At 41.6% G+C, this 26601-nt stretch overlaps 1 protein-coding gene across 1 annotated transcript in view; it reads right to left on the bottom strand.

Annotated features, from left to right (window-relative positions):
- The window catches only part of LOC111864273 (probable muscarinic acetylcholine receptor gar-1), a 221882-nt gene that overhangs the window by 6969 nt on the left and 188312 nt on the right, over positions 1 to 26601 (bottom strand). Inside the window, exon 3 of the mRNA XM_023851404.2 lies at positions 2910 to 3124. Within this exon, the coding sequence (XP_023707172.1) occupies positions 2910 to 3124 (215 nt within the window). The remainder of the gene's footprint in view (positions 1 to 2909; positions 3125 to 26601) is intronic.

Here is a 26601-nt window from a genome sequence, read left to right as displayed (position 1 = left end):
GGGAGGTAACAAGAAAGCATGCAATAAAAACATTTTAGGGCTTCATAACCTCAGAAGAAGTAAACAGACTTGCGATATATATAATGTTAAGTCTCGAAAGTGAAATTTCACCCGTCTTCAAAATTATAAGCGAAATTCATTTTTTAGGAACGGAATCAGAAGTAGACGTGGCCACTTCACATATGCCGTACTGCATGACGGGCTGCCTAAATGATCTCGTCAGGCGCCACTCGCTGTTCTGATGGTGTGGACGAGCCAAAGTGGCTTTTAACTTATTATTTCTACTTAACAGGCGTGTTAATCTAAACTAAATACAGTACCCACATTTACCGTCAGCCGGATAGGCCGTGCCATAGCTCAGGCTGTTAGTGTCTGGCTTTCAGGACATGTCATATGGGATTTGTGGTGGACAAAGTGGCACTACGACTGGTTTTCTCCGACTACTTCGGTTTTCCCTGTCAATCCTCATTCCACCGACTGCTCTACACTCATCATCATTTACCATCCGGGGCTGGTACAGTAGGCCAAACAGTGGCCGACGTACCAACTAGACTCAGACTCATCCCACCTTAAGAAACTACCATCAGCCGCTAGGTCTGTTTTGCACAGGGAAGGCTGATTTAATGTGGAGTGTACATGATGAAAAGCACAGCGACGTAAAATCAGGAGTTACTGAAGAAAAAAATCAATGTGATATTGTTGCACTGTTTGAACCGGTTTGTTTTTTGACTACCAGAATTGTATTTAAGATCTCAAGCAGATCTGAATGATCTTGTCTATGGTTTGAATTTGACAAGAAGTCATTTTGAATTTTGACTTCTGAATTGAAAGCTAAGAATCACCCAGAAGAAATAAGCTTTTCCTCGCAAGTGTCAAAATGAATTCTTTGCAGTATCCCCCCCCCCACAAGATGGCATTTAGTTTAACTGAGATACTGTGGGCTCTGATGGAAGCCCTTGCCAGCAACGCGATTCGAATAAACTGACCAATTTATCGAGTTCTGAAACTGGTTTAGGAAGCGGTGTTACTGATGCTCCGAAGGATAGACGCTAGCCTAAACTATCAGTAGCTACATTTTAGGTTAGTTCAACATGAACTGTTTTGATACTGTTGTACGCCTTTGAGTTAGTCCAAATTCATCTTTCTATATAACCAAAATATTTTACTTGATTTATTTTCGAACTTAGCTTTAAAAATCTAGAAATTACATCTCTTTTTGTGTATATGTCGAAATTAAATTCTCTTTTTCCATTGAGTGTTATAATGGACCAAATTGCAAACAGGCATATTTCGATATTATAAGAATGTCATTAGAGTTTGACATTAGTGAAATCGCTGATAATAAATTAGTTTCTAAACCTATTCATGTATCTGGGGTATTCTGAAATCCCGAATTGAGTATCGTATCGCGACTGGATATTTGAGATAAAAATAAGAATAAAACAATATTGGATCTCTAATCACCATCAAAGAATGAGTAAATTTAGAACGTTTATTAGAGATTTCTGTGAATTCGTATCAAGATGCTTCAGTTTTTGAACATTTCTTATAGATATCTGTGAATTCGAGTCAAGATGCTTTCCCAGTTTGGCATATCCTTACAGAACTTGTCTACTTTATTTTTTAAGGGAACAAAGTTAGCTTATGAGATGATCGAGCCCTCTTTGTTTATTTCCTATTTCGTGTCTTCAATCATTTGACCGGTCTTCATATAATTTCGTACGCGAGTTATTCATTACTGTCACCTGAAACTCCAGCTTAATAGTTTCCTATAATCAGCAGTAATAACATGGCGGTCGCATGAACTTGTAAGATGGGACCAATATTATGTCCATTTAATATATGATCTTGAAAATATGTACGGTAATAGATATTACAAATACACATAACATTCGTTAAGGCATTTTCTTTTTGGTGGAACATAGGAACAAGTATGGCGGTAGTCCGAGAAATCTTCATTGTTTCGTTTGATGTCAATGAACAATGACTCGTTCGTGATTGGATTATGATACTTCACGTGGCAACCATTGTGAGAACTGATGTTAGTAAGTCAACAACTGCAAATACGACGATGATGCCTAAGTTTTGTGTTATATGAGACAAATTTTGTGTAGGCAGAATTTGTAATTTGGTAATAAGTTCTTCAAAAAGTAAAATAAAATAGGCATAATAATAATAACATTATATATATAACTCCGTGGTTTTTAGTACGCAAGTGAACTATATCGACCGAGCGAGCGACCGCCGTTTGTCGGCGAAGTTAGTGCCAATTTTAGCGGATAGTGTGTATCGCGTGTTCAGCGCAACGAATTCACACGGCCGTTAATTTCGATTTTCTAGACAAGAGGGCGCTACTTTTCCACTCAAGTAGGTCCTCAATTATCCTTACGAGGCTGAGTGGACCCAGTTCCAGACCCGCTACTTCTCAGAAAATCTGGTAGCGCCGGGAATCGAACCCAGACCCCTGGATCTATAGCCGGGAACTCTAACCACTAGACCACAGAGGCGTTCACAGTATTTATATGTAGGGTTAAAAATATAATCAGGAATGTATGGATTATAATTTCTATTCTGAAATTCTTCCTAATATTTCCAATTAAAATTTAAACCCCCAGGGACTATGTGTGACTTTCTGAAATGTTATATAGAGGGTATCATTTACTACAGCCCCCACCCAGAACTAATAGACCTACATCTTTGACAAAAATAATTAATTAAACCTACATTATTTATTACTGAAGTGCGAATTTTTTCATGTATTATTTGCTAGCCTACATACACATACGTGTATATAGATATGTACATAAAATTCGATAGTCATGAATATTTCCACTACCTGGGAAAAGAGGCTTCCTTGCCTATTACAAATGTATGTAATGCTAGAAAATTGTCAGTGTGGGCATACTTACCTTGCATGGTGAAATTGGTGTTATAGTCCGAGGCATTAGATCCATTTCTGCCGATGTACCAGTCTCCCGTGGTGTCGCCATAGTCCCCCAGCCCCTCGACGGCTTCCCACGACGGGCGCGCTGAACTTGTGGCATTGAAGGCGTTTAGACATTCGGGAGAGAACACCGTCTGGTATACAATGCGACACAGCTTCTCTCTCTGCTTCCTCTGTTTCCTGAAACAATAAATAATCCTTTTCGTATTGTTACCACACTGCTCAAGCGGCTAGTCGCTGGCTTCCCACCGCGGCGGCCCGGGTTCGATCCTGGGTCTGGTCAAGTGGGATTTGTGGTACACAAAGTGGCGCTGAGGTGGGTTTTCTCCGAGTACTTCGGGTTCCCCTGCCAATCTTCATTCCACCAAATTCTCTATGATCACAATCACCCGGGGCAGGTAACAATAGGCCAATCAGTGGCCGCCGTGCCGAGTGGGGCCATTTGGACTCAACCCTCCACTAATCTAATTAAAAAAAAAAGGTATCCCTGTAACAGACCATGGAGGCCTATAGGGTTGTGAGATGTTGAGGGTTCCATATTTTTTAGACAATCGGCAAATAGATGGCGGTAAGATTGTCAGCCTTACGCTCCGGCCGCGCTTTACCTCCAAGAATATTCCTGGTACTCATTTCTGTTAGAGGCTGAGTCTACCCCAGGGCCATAGTGCGGCTAGAAGGATCAGGTAAATTAAAAAAATCCACCTCATCGGGATTCGATCCCGTGACCTTCCGGCTTGTAGCATAGTGCGTCAATCAACTACGCTACAGCGTGCCCCTCCCAGAAAAAATCCACCTCATCGGGATTCGATCCCGTGACCTTCCGGCTTGTAGCATAGTGCGTCAATCAACTACGCTACAGCGTGCCCCTCCCAGAAGACGGCATTTTTCAAATAAGAAATTCAGCGATTCTCCTTACTTTAAATTAGTGTAACACAGAGAAATACAGTGAATGTATTGAATCGATATATGGCTGTAACTGGGACGAGCTGCTTTGCAATGCGCTACTTGGCGCTGTTGACCGGAGAAACAATGGTGCCTCGGTATCTCTCTCTGCGGGAAGGAATGTGACATGTGGAACAATGGTTCCTAAAATACACACGTCACATATACGGCACTGCACGCGAGATAACAGGATTACAGTACTACTGTGATGTGATCAACTGTCTTTTAACACATTAAAATACATTCACTGCAATTTGATCCTTTCAGAAATTAGAAACAGACATAAAAATGCAGAATGGATTGCACTTTGTTGTGTAAATGGCGTTACTATTTGATCTCTAGCCCTGTAGGATGAATAGACATGAAAAATATCGTACCATATTTAAAAATTAATTATGAAATTGTCTTTGGACGACATAAATGTAGCGTGTAAAGTGAAAAATGAAGAGTTTTCCGTAAAGAGGAATTCTGTTGTTCATACAGACCGGTTGATTACGTCATGAATATAAAATCAAGGAAGTTATATTGTTAGAGCACACTGTCTCGTGTAGGGGTTTGCGCGTGCCTTATGAAACGGATTTCGGATTGGATGATTGGATTTATTGCAACTTATATATTTACAACTCGGGACTACAGGCAATACAGCGCTATCGCTAATCTACACACTTTACAGTTCACCATTACACACTCACTAGGATTCTGAGTCTTCACTAGTCGTATCCTGGCAACGGATCTATAGCAGTCCACTGCCGCTCTTCAATTAACATATAAAGTCTTGTTTCACAACCTAATTCCCTTCTTGCCATTATTCTGCATCTGCAAATTCCGAAGACTCGACTCAGTTAAGTTCCTCTGCTCTCAAGCTCATATCCCGGCAGGCTGGCATCTCGAAACTCGACTACTCGCTTCCGACTCCTGTTCTAGTGAACACTTACTTATAGACACTTTGCACGGACCACGAAGGAAACATAGCCTCTTTTGTTAAGGAGGTGTGTTTACTGATTCGTTATCTAACAATGGAAGTTCTATTATTGCGCTTTAGCTTACGCAGGAATTAGTTTACCGAGTCGTTGCCTAGCAATGGGTATACACGTCACAGTATTCTTGTGAAAGGGAAGGGGATTGTTCACACAGATTTCGTAGTGCGTATTATGTTTGATGTGGTAAACCATGGAGCTAACTGTAACAAGAAATCTGAGATAAGGCGTAAGAGTTTGTGATAATGTAATATTAAAGCAATTATTGACTTTTTGGACATCATCTATCGTCCTCTTTATTTAAATCAACGCTACGGAGATTGGACTTAGTAGGCTTTCACCTGCGGAAGGAGACAGTCCGGTCTCCGAAACGTCTTTTTGATAGAAACAGGATGACGGAAAATGTGCAAAAATTCAATAACTGGAAAAATTTTCAGAGTCTATAGCTACTTTATGTCGCTGATTCATTTATTTCTCTTTCGAAAGTAACATTAAATTTAAGCAAATCACCTTCATTAAACGTCTGTGTATCACCGTCCGTCAATAATGCAACAATTATTAAAATATTCACCATTTAAAACTTAACACATGTCTCTGCCATAGATGGCCAACTTCAGGTGTCTCAATGCGTCCAAACTGTTACACTGCTTTTATGGGCGCTAAAATCGCGCGTTGCAGTTCACTTAAAATAATCTAAATAATTACTTAAAATCCATTAAATTTTTTTGTATTAAAATCTTTCGTAAAATCCTATTCCACCTCATACGGGACGTCGTCCACTTATTTAAAGCGATGTGATACTCCAGAAGGTTTGTTTTTCTGTTCCATTAGCCCGTTGTTTTGCGAAGTCTGCAATCTGTACATGACCCTTCTTCACTAGTGAAGACAACACCACACGCTGCTGGCGGGAACAACGCAGAAGCAAGGGGCATATTACAGAATATGAATACTGAATAATGCTGCTTGGTCTGAAGATAACCTATAATATCTATGTGTTCTCCTTGAGATATCTTAAATGTTAAACAACAGTGCACAGGCAACAAAATGGAACTTCTTTTCTTAGAGTGTCACTGAAGAAAAACTACGTTCCGACATTTTTATTCAGTCGGGAGGACTCCTTGGACAGGGGATCAGTCTGTCGCAAGGCCACTACCTACACACAGGACAACACAAACACAGAATAAACGCACACAAAGACATCAATGTCTCGAGTGGGATTCGAACCCACTATCCCATTGTTCGAGCGGGCGAAGACGGTTCATACCTTAGACCACGCGGCCACTGTAATCGGCAATTAGTTGCTATAGTAACCTGAACATGTGTAATGAAAACGGACTGCACGGTGTTATATTCCAGAAGAAAGAAACCTTCATAACCACCGCTGTGAGAACCTCAAATCTGGTTCTGCTTGCCACCTGCTTTCATGTTGGGTTTTTGTTCGGTTTATTCTTCCAACCTGAAGATGTAGGCGACATATTCCTCCGAAACGTCGGTTGACTTTCAACGGAGTACACGACGTTTTATCCCTGAAGATAGAATTATTCTGTGTTGTATTATTTTTGTTAGTCAATTTCATTTTCCGAATGACATGAAATACGGTTATAGTGTGTCATTATTGCCGTTCATTTGCGCGTCACAGTACGCCATTAGGTAGGTTCAGAAAGCTCTGAAGGGATTGGAATTAAATGCCACACGTCAGCTTCTAATTCATGGTGCAGATTCTGATTTGTTGGGAGCCGATCTAAAAGCCCCCCCCCAAAAGAAAATGCGTCAATAAGAGCATGGTCTAGAGGCAACGCGGAGAGAAAAAGCGATGTATGTACGTTCACATTTCATCACAAGAAAGCAGGAACAAACCTTCCTGTATGAAGGGCTTACAAGTAATTTGAAAATGAGAGGAAGTTTAAATATGTAGTAACGACAGTACCAAATGAAATTTATATTCACGAAGGTAATAAAAGTCAATTGAATTCAGGGAATGCTTACTACAATTCAGTTCAGAATTCTTTATCTTTCCGTGTTCTACTTTGAGATATAATCCTAAACACAATTATGTGAAAGACTAATATTTTTTATTTGAGTATCAAAGTTATTCTCTTATGTTAAGTGAAGGAAAGAGATCGAGGTTGTTTTAGAACAGAGCGCTGAAGGATTCCGTTGGAGGAATGGAGAAGCAATAATAATAAGGAGGAGGAAATTGCATAAAGGAAAGCTTTATAATTTGTACCCTTCACCAGGTATTACTTTTTATCATTGTGGCTCTGCAGCCTTTTGTTGGTCCTTGGCTGCTTTTTAATTTTCTTGATCCTACAAACAGTCGGTAGGACTCCTTTCATTGGGGATCAGCCCGTCGTAAGGCCACTTCCTACACGCAGAACAACATAATCACAGAATAAACCCACACAATACAGATATCCATACCTTCATTGGGATTGGAACCAACAATTCCAGCATTAAAACGAGCGAAGACAGTTCATTCCTTACACCGCACTGCCACTATGATCGGCACCAAATATTACTAGGCCGATGAAATCACGGGGCGCAAGAGACAAATTATGGCCCCTTTTGTGTAAATCTTTCTTGGGCCCGGATTTTCTCACGCGCACCTCTGCATCATTTTTGGTACTCACCGAGACAGACACAAACATGGACACGCTGACGAAGCTGCTTTAGATTGGACATGCAGTCATATGAATTGAGCTCACAAGGATCCTGCTGATGTAGAACGACACTAGAAACTCGTAGTCTCTCGTTGTGTACGAGATGTGTCTATACGGTGAATACAGTAAGTTTTGATGTTGGCTGTAGAAACTTCGGAACGTCTTGGAAAACTTGGCCGGGATCGGTGATGACTTTGGATAGCGCCTCCAAGTTCCAACGACGCTGCAGGAATGCTGAAAGCATGTTGTTAACATGCCTCTGCCCGGTTCTTGGCCATAACTGCTCTCTCGGCAAGCACTGTGTGTGTCTACCTCGCTCCGTAACTGCTGTGCCCGCTAACAGATCTCACACAAGCCTGATATATGTTCGTAGTAACATACAGTCACGTGTACGAGTGAGTATATATGGGGTTTGGATTGGTAATTGGATTTATTGAAAATTTACCGAAAGTAACTACAGAAAACTATAACGCTATCACTAATTTACACACTCTACATTTCACTACAGCACGCACAAAGTCTTCTCAGCCTGCTGTGTCTTCACCAGTCGTTGGCTGATAAAGGCTTCCAATGACGATCTTTCCCCCCATTTTTTTAATTCGCTTAGTGGGGGGTGGAGTCCAACTGGACCCACTCGACACGGTTTCCACAAATTGGCCTATTGTAGCCTGCCCCGAGTGATTATGATGGAGAATTTGGTGGAATGAAAATTGGCAGGGGAAACCGTGGTGCTCGGAGAAAACCCGCCCCAGCGCCACTTTGCCCACCACAAATCCCACTTGACCAGACCCGGGATCGAACCCGAGCCGCCGCGGTGGGAAACCAGCGACTAACCGCTTGAGCTATGTTGCGGCCATCTTTCCCCTTCCTCTGGGTTCGCGAACTGTCCCTGTGCCTCAGCAACCAGCTTCACCGAGGCAGTCCTCTCGCTCACTCACACACCAACCAACTCGTTCCACTCCACTGAACTAGTATAACTCGGTCGGTCGATTGATGTAACCTAGGAGCGGATCCATAGAAAACACCACTTCCAGCACTACATTCTTTCTGCGTGCGGGTCGCTGCCTAATAACGGCTTCAGTACTTTGCGTATTTACGAAGCTGTTGCATAGAGAGGTCTCGTTTGTTTTATTCCTGTTGCCAATCAACGGGTCTATATGCCAGAATATTTAACCGTAATAACTCTGAACCAATTGTTATATCGCATAAATATTCCTGTTATGATTCAGTCTCTTAGTTTGTTAATCACCATGTTAGATGTGTACCTTTTCCGCATTATACTGCGCATGCACATATGTACGAGAATAGAGTAGAGAGCTTCCTTATATGAAGTCTGTAGGTGCTAATATATTGAACGAACTGTCGCGTACATTGGGTGGCTCACTGCTTCGGGGTTGAGGGGACTAACAACACCTCACAGTGTAAAATTACAGGACAAGATATGTCACAAAGTCTCAAAATTTGACAGATCCTTTGATAGTACCTTTTTTTTTCTTTCCTTGAGGTAAGGTGAGACTAAGTTCACTCGGTTCGTCGGCCACTATTTGGCCCATTCTACCAGCCTCTGACGATAGATGATGAATGTAGGGCAGTTGGTGGAATTGAAATTGGCAGGGGAAACCGAAGTACTCGGAGAAAATGTGCCCAGCGCCACTTTGTCCACAAAAAATCCCATATGACCTGACCTGGGCTCGAACCCATGCCGCTGCGGTGGGAAGCCGGCGGCTAATCGCATGAGCTATGACACGGCCCTTTGATAGTACCTAAGCAACGGAAGAAAGACAAGCATTCCAATTTTGATAAATAGCATTTGAAAACGGGACGATGTGAAGAATATGTGAATCAAAAAGAGGAGGTGAAAAATAATGGAGGAAATTGCATAATGAGGAGTCGGTAATTTTTATCGTTTACCAGATATTATTAGGGCAGTCAGAACAAGGAAACTGAAATGGACGTGGCATGGCAGCATTGGGGACATAAGAAATGTATGTAGAAATGTTGTCGAAATCCTCGAATTGAAGACTACTTGGGAAGGTTTTTAATTGACAAGTTACATTTAGTCTACTCCTAGAAAGTGTCACTAATTTGTTCTTACTGATCACTAAATTCAGTTTCTGTCGTTTGGACATGCGGCACCTGCTTCTTTCTGTCCAACAAAGGTAGAGGACAAATTCATATTGGAGGCCCGAACCGGTCTATTCTCTATATTCCCTGGAAAAGAGATTGTTGGCTTTCGTTATTTGGGTGGGTTGGAAATGTGGCTTTGTTTAACGTCACATTTTGAACACTAGTTATACGTTATAGAATTTAAATTTAATGGAGAGAGAGATAGAAATTGAGAGATAATAGTTATATTCATTTTTTTTTCTGGAGGAATCACGAAAGAAACGCATTCAACAGGACTGGTCACAGGAACAGTTACCGAAACCGGTGCCACTGAGCGTCACGATTGTGTGGGTCGCATTCCTGTCTTATATTTTGGAGGTCCCAGGTTAGATTCTTGGGGCGAACACCGATTATCTGACGTTTTCCTTGGGTTTGCTCACTCCCTCGGGCGTCAGAGATACTCGTAATTCACGCCAGAAAGTTTGTTGGCAAGGAGATCGAACTTGTCTCAGTGTTTATCTCTGGTATATATTAAAATGCATCCCAGTGTCTCAAATAATCAGAGAGAATATGACACAATTGTAACAGATGTATCAATGTAGTCAGCAACAAATTTAATCATTTCCGACTCGTTTCATCTCGTTGAAAGTAAGACAATGGCATCCCCCTAGCGGTACGGGCGGGGGTGTGTTACTGAACATTACACGGTCGGGTAGTAGCTTCACGTCTCATTAAGCAAAACAGCCCAGCGAGGCGCATAGTTGATGCCTACAACCCGCGTAACTCGACGAAGAGAATGATTATTTTACGGGGAACTACTGTTGGGTTCAAACGTGAATGCGGATGAGCGACACATTACAGCGGCGAAAGAGACAGAGCTCCAAGTTTGCCATGTTTCCAGATGTTCTGCTTCAAATTCCTTGTCCTAAGGCCACAACACTTTCATCAGCGGTACGTTCACACGACTTGACAACACCGTACATAAGGCAACTCTGGCTTGAAATAAATTAATGCCTTACTAACCAAGTCCTTAGTTTGTCTGTGTAAAATCTGATCCTTTGGTACATTTCGATGATACAAAACAGAAACTTGAGACAAGTTATCTTCCTCAAGAAGGGGTACTAAGCTGTGAAACTGCAGAAGGCAGTTTACAGTAAGGGCTAGGGCACACCAAGGAAACTGGCAACCGCATTATCCGAGAATTCTTATCAGACTGATTTGAACACGTGGAACTAGATCGAGCAGCGTAAATTGAGGAAACGGCAACTCAATTGCAACGCGATTCATGGAAGACTAAGAAAGCCAACTTCCAGGAAACTAAAAAAATCAGTCTTCTAACAGTTGCGTTGCCACGTAATTTCTTAGTGTCAGCCGTTCTAACCTGCTTCTTGGATTCGTTAAATTCTTTAGGTAGCACGAAATTTGAGGAAGCTGATACTTTTATTTTCGTGCGATTATTGAGCAGGAGCTTGGTATATATGACAAATGCCACGCAGACTTTGCGAAGCACAACATAATAGATTTGGTTTGGTAAAGAATTTGTCATGAGATTAAGGAGTCTGGATCTTGTATAAGTTGTTTCGTAAAATTATACGAGCATCTGAGTGTGAACTGTCACGGAAGAACGGGTGCAACCATGTTTCAACTGGAGATATCGAATGGGATAGAATGACCAGGGGTTGTGTATGATGGGTAAAACATGTAGTGTCATATATTAAGTAATTATCCTGGTGTTAGAATAGAGAGACTCAGAATATTCGGTAGTCCGATCGACCGAGGTTCGAACGGCGCTGGTACATGTAATAAGTGGACGTTAAATCTACTATAACCTTCCCCGTCTCTTTAAGTATTTGACTTCCTAGTTCCTCATTTTGAATTTTAAGATAAGTGACATTTTCATAGTATTTAGTATTACTTCTTTGCATTCTAAAGGTGCAGGTTTCATATATCGAGCCGGAGATCGGCTACCTTGACAGAGGTTCTTCGTCTTTTCCTCAATCACTCCAGAAATTCTCAGAGGAAATCTCATATTTGGTCATGAACCCTTCTTTATATAATTCCCTAATCATTATTCACCAATCATACATACATATTTTCTGAGTGTTTATAAAGATGTTCTTGTCAACAAATGTGTTCTGCTCAGAAATCAGGGCTAAGCGCCGTACTTCGCTTTTTGTTAGGCCAACACAAATATTTCGTCAGCTGTCTATCGAGGAATCATACAGCCTATAGAAAACTTTAAGGCCACAAAATTATTTGACCAACATTCACAGGCTTCCAGCGAATTCTTTCAAGGAATGGGCTACCCGAAAAATGTAAACCAGGTACTGGTTCACTCCGTAAAATATGCCCATAACTCATTTCATCCAGGTACAATAGATGGTCTCGGTGCATGGGTCGGAGTGGCCTATCTCATTCACGCCATTTTATTTCCTAGATGTGTTGGTGGTGTCCAACACTGATTCCAAGTTTGCTCAGTTTTCTTACAAATTTTGAGCCGCCGATTTACCTGTATGCCCACATGAAGGCTTCTGACGGAGCAAAAAGTCTTGTATGTCACTTCAGTTACGTAATGTATTAAAGGTAATGATAAAGCTATCCCTATGACGGACCATGGAGGCCAGTAGCATAGTGAGACGTCGAGGCTCCCACATTTTCGAGAGAAAAGATGAAGGCAAAATTGTCCCTATGTTTAACGAATTAAGCACTACGCCATAAAGGCGTATGGCGGAGTGGATGTATAGACTCGCGTTTCCTTGACCTCGGCACTAGCTGGAGGTGAGTGGTCAGCTTCACGTCCCGGCCGCTTTACCTCCAGGGAAAGAGCCCCCGGTATCCATTAGATAGAAGTTTGGATGAACCCCGGGGTCGGTCTGGACTACTTGGAGAAGAGAAAATTCTTGTCAATAAAGGAACTCGAACTCCGACCCCTCGGTCGTCCAGCCCATAGTCAGGCGTTATACTAACTGAGCTATAGACAGTCGGCTCATAGATGGCAGTAAGGTTGTCAGCCTTACGCGCCTGACCTTCATTACACCCAGGAAGAATCCTAATACGCATTTCTGTTAGAGGCTGAGTCGACCAGAGGGCCATAATGCGGCTGGAAGAATTAGGGCAATTGAAAAATCCAGTGAGCTCATCGGGAATCGAACCCGCTACCTTGCGGCTTGTCGTATAGTGCCTCAAGCAACTACGCTACCGCGTGCCCCAACGTAATATAGTATTGTGGCTAATTGGTTGCATGTAGCACTACGGTCGAAGAATTGAACAGTACTTTGCATTTCAGGTTTTCGTAAGAAATTATCCTAAATATTTTCTTCCCCGTCTGCAATATTCTTATGTTGTAGTTATGTTGGACATAAAACGGATCGAATTGTGCTGCAAGTTGTATCGCTGCTAAATGTCTCCACTGCTGAAATCGTCACCTCAATTTATTTAATTTGGATATTTAGTGACTCTCGGTTTCTAGACTGCACAGTTTCGGGTGGTAGCATGATCAATGAAAGTGGAGCAGTCGCTGGAAGGAGGATTGACAGGTGACACCGAAGCACTCGGAGAAAATCTGTCCAGTTCCATTTCTTCCTACCACAAATCCCACACGAGCTGACCCGGGATTCTCGTTCATCATTATATGCTCTTGCGCTGATCTTTTACACGATTTCAACACTCGGCAAGTCATTACATCATTGCTCTGAAAAAAGATTCTTCATTTTCTAACTCAAGGTTCAACAACAAACCGAGAGCTCTTGGACGTAGACCAACAGAACGTACGTATCATGCAGTTTAATTAAGTACTACGCCATGAAAACGTGTGGGACCTCGGCAGGAGGCGAGTGGTCAGCTTTACGCTCCAGCCGCTTTACCCCTTAAACTATGGTCTCATGGTGAACCCCGCTTTCCATTTTCGCGTTGTTGTTTATGTCAAGCAAATGACATGCTTGCTGCGAAGAAATACTCTTGTACATATGTATCAGCCTGTCACGGTAGCCGAGCGGTCTAAGGCACGTACTGTCTTCGCTAGCTTGGAAACCGGGATCGTGGGTTCGAATGCCACTAAGGGTATGGATGTTTAGTTTGTGTGTGTGCGTTTTTCTGCGACGAGCTGATCACCCGCCCAAGGAGTCTTACCAAATGTGTAAGATCTAGAAAAACCGAAGTGAACGGAGAAGTTCACGGAGGTAGGCCTAGGCCCACTGAGGCTGTAGTGCCAAGGGGAAAAAAAACATATGTATCAGGAGAGTTCTCACTGCGTCCCTTCTGTCACTCGCCAATGAGGTCAGTACGACTAGCACATCATAATCCTATTTCCCCACAAATTAATTCCCTTGGACAAGAGCAGGTTTTAACTTCATCATTTAGGCATGTGACAGAGGAAGTGAGTGAAGGGCAGATAAATCAGTAGAGTACGGGCCTTCATAATTCATACTCCACCATATAGTTAGGCCTATTCGAATTGTCAAATGCAGCACCCGTGAGAGAAACGAGAAATTCGCACAAAATTTTAGTTCCAAAAAACTAAAGAACAGAGATCACTTGGATTATCTGGAAGGAAGTGTGAGGGCAATATTGAAATTAGTAATTAATTTATTTATTCCTGGCTTATTTAATGATAGTGTCAACAGTTGTGGATTATAGATATTTGCGTCTAGTGATAGAGTGTTGAATAACGAATCTACAAACCCCGCAATTTCCTGGAGGAGCTGAGAAAAGAGACGAAAATTCTCAATCAGAATGACTGGGTTCCGGGCCAAGATTTGAACCCTGCGTGTCCAGAACAGGGCCTATGTGGTAGGATTGCGGTGTTCAGTAAAGGGCTCTCTATGTGTGTGCGCTCAGGATTAAGTTCAGTGACAAACTCACGCAGAAAGGTAACAATCCTTCCGGTACCAGAAGCGACGAGCAAGTTTATAACCAGCTGAATGACCATGTCCTCAAAAAGGATCCATTCGAAATCTGGGATCACTGGATTGATTCCAGCCACAAACTGGATGTAAAGCCAACTGTATTTAGCGTATGTGCCTCGCAATTTCTTGTTTATTTAAGTAGCCTTCCTAATTTTACAAATTACACACCACTGAATAAAAATATACAAGGAATTGGATGGGAGGTGCAAGCATGTGACCACGGTCTATTTAAAGTATATTTTCAGAATCTTGCTGAAGAGACTAAGTGAAACGATGAGAAATATAAATACAACCAGGATCCAGCTGAGAATAGATCCCGGGGTTTCTCAGATTAATCTGAATATAAACTACTCGTCTGTAGACGCGAACACAATCTGACAAGAAAAGCATGGAAAGTGAAAAACGTGATTTTCTTCATAGACTCTTGATGATAAGCTTAAGACTCCATTTTTATAAAAATTCCAAAAAAAAAAAATTATTATCTTCTGCTTTAGAGCTATATGTATGCAAGTATTGCACTTGATAAGGTGTGTAAGGATCACTTTAGAAGATATAAAACATTAAATTGTAAATTAAGGATTACACAAAAGATTACAGTGAAGTCTGAGATAGTAAACATATACAAATGATGATAAAAATAGGTCGAAATATATTGTGGTGACTTAGTTAGGTACTGTTTCTAAGTTAATATTTTAAGACGGATGTAGGGATCGAATGAAGAAGCGTAATACACCACTCCAAGATTATAATAATCCTTTAGAAATATCACAAAGTGCAGACTTCCTGGAAATAAAATAATGGAACAAAATTATAATCACGACGAAATTAAGAATATATTAAATTCGGGGCAATGCTCGTCACAGTTCACTTCAGATTAATTCCTCTTCCCGCGTCTCCGACATCAAAACATTTGATTAAAACATACCGAAGCACAGTTTCCTCTGCCGTCTAATATGGACATAAAACTCGCTATAAAGGAATTACATAGACTAAGAATGCATGAAGACAGGGAGCTGAAGAGAACAGTTTGGTCCAAAAGAGAGTGCAGCAGTAAGAAAATGACTCTGTAAGCAGAACGCCGTGAAATTGAAAAAGTTTAAGAAATAAACTGTCATACCTTATCCCAAGAAACTGACTTTGGAAAGGCTAACTAAAACCACGGAGAAACCAAAGTCATATAGGCCTATCCGGTACCTCAGCCGCTGTTTGAATCTGGTACCGTAGAGCAGAGCTCTGATGTGGGGAACAGGGAGTGGGTGAGATGCAAGCCTCACGGCGGATTTCATCGAGCGATCGGGTTGGTTATTAACAGTACCACTTCAATCCCCGCCGGCACAACGCAAGGCTATCAACCCAATCCTCACCGTGTCATAGGCGCGAATTGAAAAGGCGGTAACACTCGCAGGACAGTATTTTTCTGATAATATAAAAACTCGGCTCTGAATACATAGATTTTGACATTTGATATTAGATTGCTTGATTCTCGGTCTACTTACTGTGACAGAGTCAGAGTTACTTTACAACTGGCTGTTTACAGTCAACCAGTCTTGGCGACAAGCCCCTTGAAGATCACGACCAATAATTTTATCTTCAAACAGAACACTTGAGGTTATAGTCCTCATGTAACATCCCTTCTGGTGAGAGGATAGGTCTATTGTTTACAGTTGTTGCTGATCCTCGCCAGCGCAGTCATTCTCATGTCTGAGTCTCAGGGGACTCATGAACAGAGTTTATTATCTCAGATTTTCGACTCCTCAACGTGTAGGGCTAGGTTCCCGGCCCAGTTATAGACCCAGGCACTGGGTTCCCGTTTCGTCGCCTCCTACGAGTCGCAGGGCTATGGTGGAGGTATTCGATCCCCCCTCCACAAGGGCTAGATCCTGTATCTTAACGTGGCATTGCCTGCCGCATAGTTTATATACCGTACGTTATTCAGGTTATCAGACCGAGAATGAAGAGTTGTAGCCCCACATTCTTCTCACATCTGGAAGAGTGTGGGCGCGAATACGAGTAACTGAGGATATTTTTAAAAGTTATTTCTCTAGGAGTAGGAGAATGGGCCATAGCATTACTAGAACCGAGAGAAGGAAAGACCCCGCCAGACAAGAAGTAAAATAGACTTTTCATTTTTCTTTAATGTGACAATTTGAGAGATAAAGCGAACCACTCTAGTGGGAACTTTTGGTTCCTTTTGTAGTGAAAACTCACACCCTCACAGATATTTTTATTTTTATTTCACTTGCATTTCCAGAATACGGGAAATTTAATGAAACAAGACTGGACGGCATCGAACCGTTACTTCCACATCGACATTCAGGTTTCATAAATTAATTCAATGAAAAGCTAGCCGTAAAGACATACTGACAGAGAGAGAGAAAGTACACTGCACATTTAATCAATTTAAGAATTCTCTCCTTGTGCACACAAAGTAATTTAACTTATATCATCTGAGTCCTTCTTCAGAAATCTCCAGTTATATTAGTACAGCTACTGAAATTACCAAAATTTTATGAAACCCGAAGGTTCATTACTGTGTTCACAAAATTCCTCAAATAGTCCCTACCCTAAGCCAGATCAATCCAGTCCATACCAACTTATCCTATCTCTCTAAGATCCATTTTAATATTATGCACCCACCTACGTCTTGGGCTTCCTAGTTGTCTATTTCCTCTGGCTTTCCCACCAATATCCTACATACATTCCTCTTCCTCTCCATTCGTGCTCCATGCCCTGCGCACCTCATCCTCCTTGGCTTGATCATTCTAATTATACTTGGCGAAACTATAATTTATGTAGCTCCTCATTATGCAGTTTTCTCCTAAGTATACAAAGCGAAGTACTCAAAATGATCTCTCTCTCTCTTTCTCCCTTTGTCTTACGAATATACTACGTCTGAAGTTGTTCAAAGGGTCTCTATTAATTTAGTTAGTTGGAGTTCACACTAAAAGACGTCGAACAGATTTAAACGTCCGTTCTGTTCCAGTACAGCTCATACTTTATATACAGTTCACGTCTAAGATTATTGTTTTCATAAGTGAAACGATGGTTTGCAAGATACTGAGAAAAATATAAAATTTACCTCGCACAAGTATCCACAAATATAATATAAAGTATATTTCCATATTGTATTAAGACGTCATGTAACGGATTACAAGGAAAAAAATAAAATCGTTCATTATATGTACATCTGAGATGAATGAACATCATGACATCAGAGCTGCGAGGATTTTATCAGGGAAATGTTCCGAATTTGAGTACAAATTTGAAGGTATCCTTTCTTGTTTCCGTCAGAAGACACCAGAACACAAAATAATACACGGAAAACTTCTTGCTCCATGACAAAGATCAATCCATATTCAGACATTTACAATATTAAAACACATTCCGCTAGCTTAGCCTCAAAAGCGTCTTAAGATATTTATATGCAGGCATGACTATGAAGTCTGCTTCTGAAATAGTATCCTTTCTGTACCACTCCAGACTCAAAGGAAATAAAGCTACGTGCTTCTAAAAAATCATATTCGGGTAAAAGAGAAGTAAAACTGGTAAAGCTATTCCTGTAACAGGCCGTGAAGGCCCATAGGGTTGTCAGACGTTGAGGCTCTCAAATTTTCTCTACACAATCGGCTCACAGATGGCGGTAAGTTTGCAGCCTTAGGCGCAGGCCGCCCTTTAGCCCCAGGAAGATTCGTGGTACTCATTCCTGTCATAGGCTGAATCGTCCCCAATGCCCTAATGCGGCTGGGAGGATAAGGTCAATTCAAAATCTAATGACATCGGGAATGGAACCCGCGACCTTCCGGCTTGTAGCATAATGCCTCAACCAACTACGCTACCGCAGTCATGTGAAAAAGAGAGAGAGTAAAGATGATTTCAGTTTACCTGAAAAGTGATATTTGCAACACTGGGAGTAACAGGCGGATAAGAACACCAGGCCAAAGATACATTTACCCATGCAGACACAGAATCGAGAAGGTTTGCAGGCATGTAACACTGATCCAGTTTAGTCCAGCCCCACTTTAACCATTAAGATAAATCTTAATATTAATTTCTCAATTACAAGTTGTCTCTTTCTTTCAGAATTTCCAAATATTATACAAATTTCTCAACATCTCCATGCGTACTTCACGTCATGCCCATCTCATTTTCCTACATCTCATTCTTTTCTTGCATACCCATGTAGGAGTATAAGCAGTTAGAAGTCTTCAGGTTATCTTGTCATTACATATCAACGATCCACTAACGTATTGTCACGTGTCCGGGGATCCTTGACGAATAATAATGGGTTATGAATTGGATTATTGGAATTATTGACGCCTAATCAATCACAACAGCTCACAATCAATCTACTGTCGAGGACTCGCTCCATTCTCGTCCTCCTGTCTCAGTTCTCTTACAGCTTCTGAACTCCCTAAGCGTTCTCACTTCCTTCATAACTTCGGCAAGGACCGAACAGAGATCACCAAGTCCAACAGTTCCTCTGTTATCGTGTGCTTATTCGTTGTTGCAGAAACGTGCTTAGCGACGTGTTACCCGGCAACGGATGTCCTATTGTTGAGAGCATAATTTCGGAAATGGGTTTACCGAGCCGTTGTATAACAATGGTCATATGCGTCACAGTATTTTACGATTCAATTAACAAATATTTTGTATAAATCGGAAAACATCATGACACAAATTTGTCTGTAAATTATTTAATTTGTTATACATTCTTCCGTTTTATTTTCCAAAGTTTTATCAAAACCGTTCTAAAACTTGAAGCAGAAGTTTCAGGAGCCTGTGTTTCCTCGCCAGTCCACAGGTCATTATGTCCCGTTTAAGGAAAGCTGGATTTCAGTTTAGCCAGTAATGTTCTGTGTAAAACTGCTTCATTCTCTCAGAACTTACATTGTGAACCAGGGGTTTCTTTTAATAACATCAGGTCGGGTCCGGTGGGGAATTGGACAAGGCTGGTGTCAGGTTTCGTCAGCAACAGGGGAACATATCTCTCGGGGAAATGGGACTTCATCCCCACATTCAGTACTACATCTCGTTTCGCCCCCAGGGGAGTTTAAAGAACCCATTTTCACTTCGTGACGGACAATGTGGCTCTTCATGGCGCTCGAGACAGGGCGTTACGTTAATACCCAGCATGAAATAACGTCTTTTGAAACTAAGCCCGCCGCAGGGAACCCATTACCACGAAACCCATTGTTGCAAAAGTACGAATTTCCTTCTTTCAACAACTTCCTGTTTCCATCGCGAATTGGATTTTTTTTTGTTAAATACAGTGTTTTGTTTGTTCCAGTAACATTTGTAATTTTGATCCAAGCCATTTTGATTTTCATTTAGTTTGGAGCCGGGATAGCGTAGTCTGCATAGCGACTGGCTACGGGTTGGACTACTGAGGGGTCGGAGTTCGAGTCCCGGTAGGGTCAAGGATTTTCTCTTCCCCACGTCGTCCAGACCGGCTCTGAGGCCTACTCAGCCTCGTAACCAATGGGTACAGGGCGCTCTTACTCCGGGAATAAGGCGGCCGAAGCGTGAAGCTGACCACTCAACTCCAGCTACACCTTCACGGCGTAGTGCTTACTTAGACAAGCACAGGGACAACTTTAACTTTTTTTGCCTTTTAGTGTGGTTCATTTTAAGGGCCGCATTACTTAAGGTCCTAAGTTAATTTGTATATGTATTAGCCAGATTTTAATTAAACTGTGCACTATAGGATGAGAGGGTATGGAGCAGATTCATGTTACTCTGGTTAGGGACTAGTACAGGGCTCTTGTGAAGAGTGGAATGAATCTTTGGGTTGAATAAAATGTTGCGAAATTTTTGAGTAACTGGACAACTGGCGGCTTCTCCATAATGATTCAGGTCCATGAATTTAGTTATTAGGCTCTTATGATAGAAGCAATGCTCTTTGTTAATTCTGTTCATTTTCATCTTCTTGAACGTCCGCAATACGTAACAGCCAGGTACAAACTTGTACGGATCATCAAACTAGGCTACACATACACTCGTATATACAATATTTGCATAGAGCTCACTGTTCCAAGGAAATGTGTATTATATTGTGGCGTATAGACCCGCTGCTAAGCGGGGACTCTGTAAACAGCGACCGTCTCTAGGTAACGGCTCGATAAACACATTCCCGTTGCTAGGCAGCAGATTCTTAATAACAAAACATTTGAACTACAACAGTGGAAAGGCAGTGTTTCTGCGTGATCCGTGTCGAGATGTTAGAAGCAAGGGACAAAGACAGAACTCTTCATAACCAGCGCTGTGAGAACCTCAGATCCTACATAGTTCAAAGAATTTTCGTTCATGCTTTGGGTCGTACGTTACCTTTCTTGCTAAACACCTTGTAATTTGAAATTCTCGATGATCTGAACAAGTCTTTGCATGATTAAGCTTTTATAACGCAGTTCGCAAGCTGCTTATCGTCTTTATCTCAGAGAATCTAGGTCAAGTCGGCTCTTCCGTCGATAATGCAGCGTCTGTTTTCCCTTGCTGTTACTTCTACACAGTCAGACTGCTTTAGGTGGCAGCCTGGGCTGTAGCTACAAAGCGGAACCGCTAAGTGGTGACTGCCACTTCGTGCATACCATCCGTAGGCAGGAAACAAATATATGCCAGTCATTATCTTCTTTATTTAAGAATGATTCTTATAAGAGATAAGTAAATATTTGTATTAATTAAGTACGAGAATATGTAAAGAAATGTTAAGCCGCAGTCCGCCTTCCTACCAGACCGGACATAATACAAGTACGAGTAAATATAGGAACCCGTCAAATAATATCAAAAGTACGTAAAACTGCGAGCATACCAACGGGCCTCCAAGCATTGAACCACTTCATACATGTATACAAGCAAGAAAAATGTCGCCATATGTCCGCAAAAACACTATAATATGGCATTACGATTCAAACAACATAACTTAACAGGACATATTATATGTATAGTTCTTAATTATATTTTAATTATGTAATTCATCTCGTTCAAAATATTTATTTTTATTGTATTTTATGTTTTATATTATTATATTATGGTATGTTGTCGAAAGTTCAACACTGTACTCAATTATATGGTATGCGGGCCGCGCCATAGCTCAAGCGTTTAGTCGCTGGCTTCCGACAGCAGCGGCCCGGGTTCCATCCCGGGTATGGACAAGTGGGATTTGTAGTGGACAAAGTGGCGCTGGGGAAGGTTTTCTCCGAGTACTTCGGTTTCCCCTGCTAATCTTCATTCTACCAATTGCTCTACAATCACTCTCACCTATCATCTAGGGCTGGTACAATAGGTCAGAAGTGGCCCCAGTACAAGAGACTTAGTCCCACCCCACTAGCAATAATATATATATGGTATGCAATTCAATAGCTTAGGAACACGTTAATTCTATATTTGCTGATGACGGCTTTCTAAAAAACCGAAATATGTAGCAAAATAATGTTTAACATCAATTGTTTTATTGTTACGTTGTGACGGATTCGAATAAAGAAATGTATAAAGTTATCCCTGTAACAGGCCGTGGAGCACCATACGGTTGTAAGACGCCGAGGTTCCCACATTTTCTAGAGAGTAGGTTCACAGATGGCGGTGAGTTTGTCAGCCTTAGCCTCCGCCCCCCCCCCCAGGAAGATTCCTAGTACTCATTTCTGTTAGAGGTTGAGTCGACCCCAGGACCATAGTGCGGCTGGAATGATTAGGTCAGTTACGTAGTTCAATGACCTCATCGGGAATCGAATCCGGAACCTTTCGGCTTGTAGCATAGTGCCTCAACCAACTATGCTACCGCGTGCCCCCGAGAGTATGTATTGGATAACGACGTTTCATAACGATGTAAAAGGTCAGAACCATATTCACAAATAAATTAGAGCAGATTAAATTTGTATAACGATTAAAATACTTATCACTAGAATTTTACCCTGTCATATTACCTGATGTGAGACTTTGTTTCTCGCCTTACAGGAAACATTTGGAATTAAACAATTAAATCTAACAGAATGTTGGAGAAGGTTATAAAGTTAAAAAAAAGGAGAAAATGGCACATAGATTTCTGTCTTCAGTTGGCCGCAATTTTTCTAATAAAGGAACTTCATTTTGTTATTAAACAAGATCCATCACATTCACCATAAAATCCGAAAAATACATTATTTTTATGAGTTAATTACTTTCACATGGTCACAATTTTTCATCACAAAATAAATTCTGTTATTACGCCCCAATGTAAGACGTTGCTTCCCAATTCGCATAGTTCGATTAGAATTTATAATAGCATATTCACTTAGACATAAATTTATGTGTATATTTTCACTTCCAAATTCATTTCAGATTTTACCGACTGATATAGTATCGGCAATTACTGCATAAATGATTGGTCAGGTCTGAAGATGTCTCGAATACCACCTCTTAATGTCTGCGAAGTGTATTGATAGTCGAAAGAATGATATCGATTATCCGGCAGCTTCATCAAGCTTGTGGGACACCCCCTAATCCCGAGCTTCCGGCACGGGGAGGTCCGCGTCCGCCTTCCGGCAGGAGTGGTTCACCTTGTCCATACCAATCAACTGTGGAGACCGCATCGCCAGATCCAGAATTAATCAGTCCCCTAGTATCGAGCTGTCAGCAGGCGCACCTGTATGTCTCGGAGGAGAACTGTAGGACACGACTGGGGCTTCGTTACCGAGCCAAATATTTAACAAACAAACAAGCCGAATAACGAGTGAGCAGTCCAGTTAACCATTTCAATAAGTCATCAACCAAACAAATCAGTATCTGAAATACAGATCTTACGGCTCAGTACCGCTAAAAGCATTCATTCACTCACTCATTCAAGGAGCTGAGCCCTTCTTGAGAAGCTGCCACTTGTGCAGCTACTCAAGAACTTCCCAACCCGCAGGTTCATTACCGTGTTCACAAGATCCATCCACTGGTCCCTATCCTGAGCCAGATCAATCTAATCCATCCCATCCTTTCTCTCTAAGATCTATTCTAATATTGTCAACCCACCTACATCTTTGTCTTCCCAATGGTCTCTTTCCATCTGGTTTTCCCATCAATATCCTATATGCATTCCTCTTACCGCTATGGTAGACCGCACACCGGCATGCGTCAAGACATGTAACAGTCAAGACACATGTCTGCGACGAAACGAAACGAACGAGATTATGAAAACTGCCGCACATCGGTCTGAGTGATGATGCTGACGTCAGCTTCATGCTGACGAATAACGAACGAAGCAAGACTGCGTCTTTTGCCTCATGTCTTGATACTTGTCTTGACTTTCCCTTAAATCTAACTTTATGACGCTGAGCCCTTTTTTAGAATCTGCCAGTTCCGCAGCTATTCACAAACTTCCCAGCATTTTAAAGAACCCGAAGGTTCATCACCGTGTTCACAAGAGCCCTCCAGCGGTCCCTATCCTGAACCAGATCAATCCAGTCCTTACCATCCCATCCTATCTCTCTAAGATTCAGTTCATTCGTTTCTCCAAAGAATCAGTCCAGGTTCGAGGCCCTTTGTGACAATGAGTAACAAGACTTGCCCTTAAAACCATTATAAAATTAATTTTGGCTTTTTCACTTTCTAAGGTATTTCTTTACTCTAGGTCTGTACGTGTATTATGCTTCTCCCTACTGAGATAATTGTTAAGCCCATCTTAACCCGAACAACAAATTTCTAAGTCCTCTAGTTCTCCTTCATGTAATATATTCCATTAGGATCTTCTTTCACATTTCCCACGTGCAGTCTCTGCTATAACAATGGTGGGGAAATATCTTGTGGTTAGTAATTTAGCGTGACAGGGCTGTTTTTGATCAACTCTAATATACGATATGTGATGAGAGAATGAGTTTTGCTTCTATAATAGAACAACCACCAGTAATTAGTTAAGACGGAAGAAAAAGAAGAAAATATGTGTCTGGCTTACAACAAGATAAAGTAAGAAGGCATTCTAAAGACCGAGGTAGGGGGGATTACGAAAATAGAATGAGCATGCTTGAGAAGAGACTGTGGGGAAGAAAACTCCGCGCTCAGAGGGAGGAACCCGCGAGAAAATTGCATAATAAAGAGCGTCATATTATGTAATATTCACCAAATATTATTAAGGTGACGCCCAAGGAGTCCTACCGAATGTGTAAGATGTAGAAAAACAGAAATGAACGGAGAAGTTCATGGAGGTAGGCCTAGGCCGACTGGGGCTGTAGTGCCAAGGAAAAAAAAATTAAGATGCACAAGTCAAGGAATGAATTAGAGGTGGAACATACAGCATGAATTTTCGAGATGAAAAACCCCATAAAAACTCTAGTCGAAGACCCTGAAGTAATAAAGAAGTTACGGTGCCGCAGCATGAACGTACTGTTATGAACACAGTAATCAGCCATTGCGTCCCATAAATGATTCTGAAGAAGAGCCGTCCTCCACGGAAAGACTTAGCTAATTAACTGTTTATTCGTGCTTTATTTAATTACTTTGTCACTAACTCAGACGACAAGCTCGCATGTCCTGATAAGAGTGGATAAGGAATTGGAGGAAATATGGAAGAATCCATCATGGCTTAATTTAAGGTACGATCCCCGAAATTCTCTGAAAGAACCGAAAATCCACGAATACCTCAGTCAGAATATTCGATGTCTCAGACGAGATTCGAACAGGAAACCTCCAGAATGTAAGTAAAAATCGTTGCCGCTCGAACCAACCTACACCGCGCTAATAAGCAACGATTACGAAACGTGATAAGTTGATTCAATTTCATATCAATGCGGTTAACTTCTTGAGAAAGCTTCAATGAAGATGCGTTTATGGGCCACCGCCATACATAACCTCACATTCACATCACCAGTGTTTTAATAGTGGATGCCATGACACACAGATATCTACGCTGATTTCGCACGGTAGAGATATTGCTTTTTAATCCCAGTCAGTGTAGATACTAAGCTATGGGCTTGACAAACGGAATTCAATTTCTGTCTGGGTCAGGGATTTCTATCTTCTCCGCCAATTCCACATTGGCTTTCGTGACCATGCAGCTCTCTCCCCTGTGTTGGAAAGTGAATCTTCAGCAAGACTTCATCGTGCCGTACTTAATCAAGCATAGGAACAAATTCCTGGATTGGCAATGACATATATTGCACTTTGTTATTGAACTACAATCACTCGCGAGATGCCCTTGTCCGTATTACTGATACGAGGGAAGGTCAGTAAAAGTCACAAATGGATATAAAAACGTAAAACATGATATTCGAACCTGGATTAACGTTCATTTCTCGACATATCCTCCACCAACATTGATAAACTGGTCCCATCGCTTTACCAGTGCGTCGAAACCCTCAGCATAAAAGTCTTTTGCCTGTTGTCTTAGTCACTTCCGCACCTCCTGGCCTCTTCATCAGCAGTGAAATGTTTGGCACCAAGTTGGCTTTATAGCGGACCAATCAGGTGGAAGTCAGTAGGGCCCAAGTCCTGGCTGTAAAGTGGGTCTTCAAGAAGTTCCCACTGTAGTTCCTGAATTCTCTCCTGGGTTGCTCAGGCCGTATGGGGTCTGGGGTTGTCATGATGAAGCAGTACCCCTCTTTCCAGTTTCCCTGGACGTTTTCTGCTACTTGCATCCCGAAGCTCCAACAGAACTTCGCAGCACGATGCAGAATTCACATTTTCACAATGCTTCTGAAAATGGGCCAACAGTACTCCCTGAGAATCCCAAAATACGGTAAGTATCTTCCCAGCTGATGGCGTGACGAACTTTTTTGGTTGAAAGTGAACTGGGATGTTTCCATTGCACTGAAGTATACTTCTATTTGGGTTGGTTAGTGACGCACCTATGATTCTTCCCCGGTAACAATCATGTTAACCATATATTCTTCATCTATATAACGTAAGAGAGGTTGCGAGGACAGACCCATTCGGTTCATATTTTATCGGCCTTTCAGTTCTATGGGCAACAATCTTGGGCATACTTTCTGAAACATCAAACAGTCATGCATTTTGCTATATGGTAAATCATGGAAACACCCTAGTGCAGTTATTACACTGCCTATTGTTATCCTTCTGTCAGTTTCACCTCTTACACCCGCTGCAGCACAACTGTTTCT

Source organism: Cryptotermes secundus, unplaced genomic scaffold, assembly GCF_002891405.2.
Source record: "Cryptotermes secundus unplaced genomic scaffold, Csec_1.0 scaffold33, whole genome shotgun sequence".
In the NCBI taxonomy this organism is placed as follows: domain Eukaryota; kingdom Metazoa; phylum Arthropoda; class Insecta; order Blattodea; family Kalotermitidae; genus Cryptotermes; species Cryptotermes secundus.
This window is presented reverse-complemented; position numbering and strand designations above follow the sequence as displayed.